Below are 6582 nucleotides of genomic sequence, written 5' to 3'. Positions count from 1 at the left end.
CCTTGAAATCTCCTAAAATTTGTCCAACTTCTTGGTATCTACTGAAATTGTTTAAAATCTTTTACAAAGATACTATAATCTTTAAAAAAATTGTAATCTTTGGGAACTATTTGAAATACTGTTCATTCTTGTAAATCCTTTGAGATCCCTTAATTATTGTTAACAGATTTTTTAAAATTTCATTCAAAAAATTATAAAATCCCGTGAAATTATATAAAATCTCTTGAAATATTTAAAGTTTAATGAAATTCTTTAAGATCCTGGAAAAATCATTTAAATGTCCTATTCAGAGCTTCTAAAGTTGTTGAAAATTACTGCAATGCTTGGAAATTTGATAAAATCCTCTAAAATCCCTTAAAAATCCCTTTGAGTTTTCTGAAATATCCCAAAACCTTATATTCCTTATAAAATTCTTGCAAATCTTCGGAAATGTTTTAAAAAACTGGATAAAATTTTTTTAAATCCATTAAAACCATTAAAGTCCTTGGAAAATTCTAGACATTTTTTTAATCATTTGAAAATTTCTTAGAATTCCGTGAGATATCCTAAATAATTTCAAAACTTTAAAAATTTTTGTATATTCCTTGAAATGTTTCAAAATGTCGTCAAATCTTTAAAGTCCTTTGGAGTCCCTTAATTATTGTAATATGAATACACTTTTTAAAATTTTATTAAAAGATTATAAATGAAACATTTCACCTCAATTAGATAAGCATAAATAATATCGAATGATTTCACGGGTAGCAGTAATATCAAAAATTCTTTAAAAAAATTTTTTGTAAAAGATATAATTTTTCTGTAGAATGATGGGGAAAATGGAAATACTAATAAAATTATTCTAATATGAAGTTTTTATAACTTTAGGCTATACTTTTGGCTGCAGGGATTTCCTTTAAGGTTGATTTTTGAAAAATATTACATAAAAGTGTCGATTTACCCCCACCCCTCTAAAAAACTTATTTTTTCATTTATGGATGGCCCTTTTACAAAAGTACCTATTCATCAATTATTATTTGATGTCAAAGATATGCGGGATTGCTCTTGAAATTTGTTTGTCGCATCAAAAATTGGATTCTTTTTAAATATACATATTTATATTATAAACTACGAAGATTTAGTGCATCCTGTACCGATTTCTCGAGAACTACATTTCAAGAGTTCTCGCATTCCTTTCCGGAAGTTTCTAGATAGAAAAGCGTAAAGCAGAGGATTGAGACAAGAGTTCATGTAAGATATCAAAAATGTCGAGACTGTGAGGATTGTGCTGAAGTCGGTCGTTCTGTTGTAATTTGGATCCCAATGTAGCCAGGCTATTCGAATTTGTTGTGGTAAATTACAAACTGCAAATGTTACTACCACGGCTATAAGCATTCTAAAAGAAAATTCAAAATTATCATTAACATATAGTAACAAATTCACAGTAAAAGTCCAGTTCATCAATTCCATCCCGAAATCGGATTAAAGTGATATAAAACGTTTTTTCACAGATTTCTTATTTTTTATGTGATCAGCAAATTGTAATTGAGAATGATCGGATTATAGAGATAAATTGCTTGTCATTAATTTTCATGAGTTGCAACACTGTCGAGTGTCAGTTGTTATACTTTTGAACAAATTTGCTACATTTTTTTTTCAAACGAAAAATCACTAAGTTTCGAAGAATATTAAAATAACGTCAATCTAAAGAAACACTTTTTAAAGGTAAACAAATAATTTGCCGAGCTATAGATATTTATAGCCATATATAAGAATATCGGACATTTTCTCCCACCTTGAGATTCAATTTTGCTAAAACTTTATTATCCAGAATTATATATTCTTTTTTTTTCTAGTTGAAAATTCAATCATTTAACTATTTCATTAATTTTGTTGTAGAAACTTAATTTTTAAATGAAAATTTCAATATACCATTTTTGGTTTAACAATTATCCTTTTTAGTTGAAAATTCAACTATTTGGTCAAAAATTCATATAATTTGTTGAAAATCGTCTTTTCCTGTAGAAAATAAATCTTCTTGGTTGATAATTCATCTTTTCAGTTAAAAATAATTTTTTGGGTTGATGATTAATTATATTTTGTTAAAAATTAAGTTTCTTTCGTTAAAAAATTAATTTTTTTACTTAGATTAAAAATCCATCTTTTTTTAATTAAACTATTCCGTTTTTGGTTCAAAATTTATCTTTTTAGTTGGAAATTCCACTATTTGGTTGAAAATTTATAATTTGTAGTAAAATTTTGGCTGTAGACAATTATTTTTTTGGTTAAAGATTCATCATATTTCGTTGAAATTAAATTTCTTTTAAATTACTTTTTGAACCAGAAATGTAACTATATATTTCATTTCTGCTTCAAAGTTGACCTTCTTTATTTGAAAATTCAAATATTTGGTTAAAAATTGATCTTTGTTATTTGTAAATTTAACTTTTTGTTTAAAGTTTATTCTTTTTTGGTTAAATGTAATTTTAATTTAATATCTGTCTTAGTTAATATATCAAATATTATCTTTTTCTTTGAGAATGCAGCCACACCAAAATAAAAAAGTATGCGGAGCCAAAAAAGCGACCTAAATAGTGTTGTAGTATTGGTCAAGATTAGCCGAAATCTAATATTTTTGAATTTTTTGCTTACCAGTTTTTTTTATTCGAACTTGAATTTTTAACCGAGGTTGAATTTTTCTGAGTTGGCTACTTAGCATTTGAACAATTTTTTTAAATCTGTTGATTTAATCTTCTCATAGCATTCACGTTAAAAGATATTTTCTGAAGTTTAGGTGGCGAATACGAATTTGTTGTAACAGTTAAGAACAAGAAAATTATATAAAATTATAAATTTACGTCAACATTTTAATTTTTGAATTTTTAGTATAGAAATATGCTTTTGAATGTACAAAAATGAATTTGTTAATAAAAATCTCATTTGTTTATAAACAGTTTCAGATTTTTTCTACTCATGACAAATTTTTCATTTCACGTTTTACATTACTTTTGGAGAGAAACGCTGGAAAAAAATACGCTGTAATTCTTGTCATAGACAGTGATCAAATATTTTTTCAAGTTTAGGTCATAACAAAAATTTTGTATGAAAGTTAATAACAATCAAATATCAATGTCTGTGATAAAAATGACATGCTATTTTTTTCATCGTTTTTCTCCAAAATTAATGTAGAAAAACGTGAGACGAACCATTTTTTATGAGTAGAAAAAATCTCAAATTTTTCATAAACAAATGAGATTTTTATCATCAAACTCATTTTTGTAAATTCAAAAGTACATTTCTACAATAAAAAATTAAACTTTCATAAATAAAAATGTTGACGTCACAGTTTTTAATATTCGTTTAGCCGTTTACGAGAAAAATGTTACTCATGTTGAAACATTATAATTTTCTTTTTATTAACTTTACAAATAATTTTTGTTCACCACCTAAACTTCAGAAAATATCTTTCAACATGAAAGCTATGAAAAGATCAACCAACAGCTTGAAAAAACATTTCCAGATGCTAAGTAGCCATCATGAAAAAATTCAACCTCGACCAAAAATTCAAGGTCGAGTATAAAAAAAAACTTGTAAGCAGAAAATTACAAAATTTTGGATTTTGACTAAGCTCGACAAATACTACAACAGTATGGAGATCGCATTTTCTGCTCCGCAATATATTTTTATTTTTGTGTGGCTGTGGAATTTATCATTTTGGTATGAAGTTAAACTATTTAGTTGAAAATTCAATTTTTTTGGGTTGAACATTAATTTTTTTTTAACTGAAAATTTAACTATTCCATTCTGGGTTAAAAGAGTATCTTTTTAGTTGAAAGTTCCACTATTTTCTCAAAAATTTATCTTTTATAGTTGAGAATTCGTTGTTTTTTTGTAGAAAATTCGTTATTATTCTTATTTTTTATTCTTTGTGTTTGTTAAAATTCGTTTTTTTTGTTGTTTAAAATAAAACCACTTGGTTGAAACTTGAAGTACATTGTTACTTCGAAGAAATTTTATAATTTTTATTTAAACGAAGAATCATTAAGTTTCGATAAATACTTGAACTACGTAAATCTAAAAAAATCCAGATCCTTAGAAATTTATAGTTCAATATAGGAAAATTGGAATTCTTTTCCACCTTAAAATTTAAAATTTTCAAACATGTTACTTGTTGGTGCTAGCAAGTTACGTCTTTCAGAACTGTTAGTCGGCATTAGTTAAGTCTATAGATACACTTAAAGAAAGAAAAACAACATAATTTTCAGAGTGGCTATTTCGTTCAAAATTCACAAAGGGGAGACTATCCTACAGTAGATAATGATCTAGATTAATAATTGAACATTAATGCTTAATTAATTTAATGGAAAAAATCTAAGAAAATAAATAGAATGAATAAATAATTAATTCTGTAATGATTAATTAATGATTAAATATCAATAATGTATTAGTTATTATTAAGATGATCTTCATCAATTAGAAAACTAGCCAATAATCACATTTTTTGTTAATTAGGAACGAAATATAAATTTATATTTTTTATTTTAGTGATCTCTTTGGAAAGTATTTTTTGCTTTAAAATAAAGTTCTTCCTCTGAAAAGTTCAACAACGATGACTTTGTTTATTTAAATAAAAATAATTTTTAATGAAGACTGTTCAATTTTATTATTCATAAATATTTAATAATATTCATTTTTTATTTTAGTGATCTCTTTAAAAAGTAATTTTTGTTTAAAAGAAAGTGCTACTTCTGTAAAGTTCAAGTACCATGACTTTAGCTTTGGCTTTGCATCCTTGCAGTTCTTCCAATTAAGATCTTGTATTTTTTGTTTATTTTTTATTTAAAAGTTTGCCTAGGAGTTATATCAGAAGATATTATCTTGAATTATATTAATTAATTTAATTAATAATTAGTAATTTCATCCCGCCTTGTAAATTGAAATCCTTGATCTCCGACAGTATAACGAGGCTAGAACCGAGTAAGTCGCGCTTAGTTCGAAAGGGATTTTCCTTAATGGTTGAATAATAATAATAATAATAATAATAATAATAATAATAGTTACAGTTATAAATTTTATAAAATTTCTGTTTACAGAATTAGTTAACTTAATATGCAGGCCTCACTTAAATAGGGAAATCTTTCCATTTTGTTGCATTTACGCATATAAACACAGTGCAAAGTTTTGTTGTCCACTGTAGGATGGTTTGCCTTATTTGGTTGAATATTCGTTTTTTTGTGTAGAAAATTTATAATCTTGGTTAAAAAGTAACCCTTCTGGTTAAAGATTTAACTATTAATATAACTATTTTGTTGAAAAGTCTCTTTTTGGCAGAAAATTAATTTTTATAACTAAAAATGTAGAGGTTGAATCTCGCTAACCCCTGGCAAGTCACATTGCGGCAAATTATATCGTGGCATCTCTCAATCGGAAAAATTTGATTTCCAGAAAAAATTGACAAAAGTGTTGGAAGATATTCTTGTCACAAAAAAAGGTATTTTACACCCTATCTAACGTCACGGGGGGGGGGGGGGCACGGTGATTGGTCACCGAACATTTTTAAATCCCCAACTACATTTGCTAATTTTGTTTAAAGTTAGTATTTTTATGGTTGAAAGTTAATTTTTCTAGTTAAAAATGTAATTATCTGGTTGTGAAGGTGAACTCTTTTTTAAAAATGATTTCGGTTGTCTGAAGATTCATCATTTTAGTTGAAAATTCATCTCTTTGATTAAAAATTCAACCACTTTTTTGAAATTTAAACTCATCCTTTGCTAAAAATTGAATGATTAAAGTTTGAAAATTGATCTTTTTTCATTGAAAATTTAAAGACAACAAACAATTCAATTGAAAATTAATCTCTTTGGTTAAAAATTAAACTATCTTAGTTTGGAAATTTATCTTTTTGGATGAAAGTTCAACTACTTGGTTGGAACTTGAACTCTCTTACTTAACAATCTATTTTTTCAGTTAAAAGTGAAACATTTTGGTTCTAAAATACACCTCTTTGGTTAAAAATGCTACTATTTGGTGGAAATTACGTCTTTTTTAGATGAAATATGAACTAGTATATTTTTCGCTAAGAATTCCTCGTTTTTGGGTAGAAAATGTAACTAGTTGCTTAAAAGTTGAACTCCTTTGTTAAAATTTGAACTGTTTCATTTTCAGTTTTTATTCTTTTTTGTTAAAAATTCAACTTTTCTATTTTTGGTTAAAAATTGATATTTTTTGGTGGAAAATTGAAGTCTATTGGAACTTTAACATTTTCTAAAACATTTTCTGTTGGTATTTGTAAGTCATTATTATATATATATAGGTTAGTCATAACCGAAATAATATTCATGAAACGAGGAATGTTTTAGAAAATGTTGAATTTCAGCGTGGGAGAAAAATTTCAATGTTCCTATATTTGGCTATAAGTCTGAACGGCTTTGGAAATTAACTTTTTTCTAAAAGTGTTTCTTTTAAACTCCCAGTTCTGTAAGAGTTACAATAACTTACAAATACCAACAGAAAATGTTTTAGAAAATGTTAAAGTTCCAACAGACTTCAATTTTCCACCAAAAAATTTCAATTTATAACCAAAAACAGAAAAGTTGAATTTTTAAC

General features: G+C 25.9%; 1 protein-coding gene across 1 annotated transcript in view; it reads right to left on the bottom strand.

Annotated features, from left to right (window-relative positions):
* Positions 1-1048: 1048 nt before the first annotated feature.
* The window catches only part of LOC117176892 (trissin receptor-like), a 145846-nt gene continuing 140312 nt past the window's right edge, over positions 1049-6582 (bottom strand). Inside the window, exon 4 of the mRNA XM_033367264.1 lies at positions 1049-1372. Within this exon, the coding sequence (XP_033223155.1) occupies positions 1105-1372 (268 nt within the window). The 3' untranslated portion in view covers positions 1049-1104. The remainder of the gene's footprint in view (positions 1373-6582) is intronic.

This window comes from Belonocnema kinseyi, chromosome 7 (assembly GCF_010883055.1).
Source record: "Belonocnema kinseyi isolate 2016_QV_RU_SX_M_011 chromosome 7, B_treatae_v1, whole genome shotgun sequence".
Classification (NCBI taxonomy): Eukaryota; Metazoa; Arthropoda; class Insecta; order Hymenoptera; family Cynipidae; genus Belonocnema; species Belonocnema kinseyi.
Note: the sequence above shows the minus strand (reverse complement) of the source record. Positions and strands in the feature narration are given on the sequence as shown.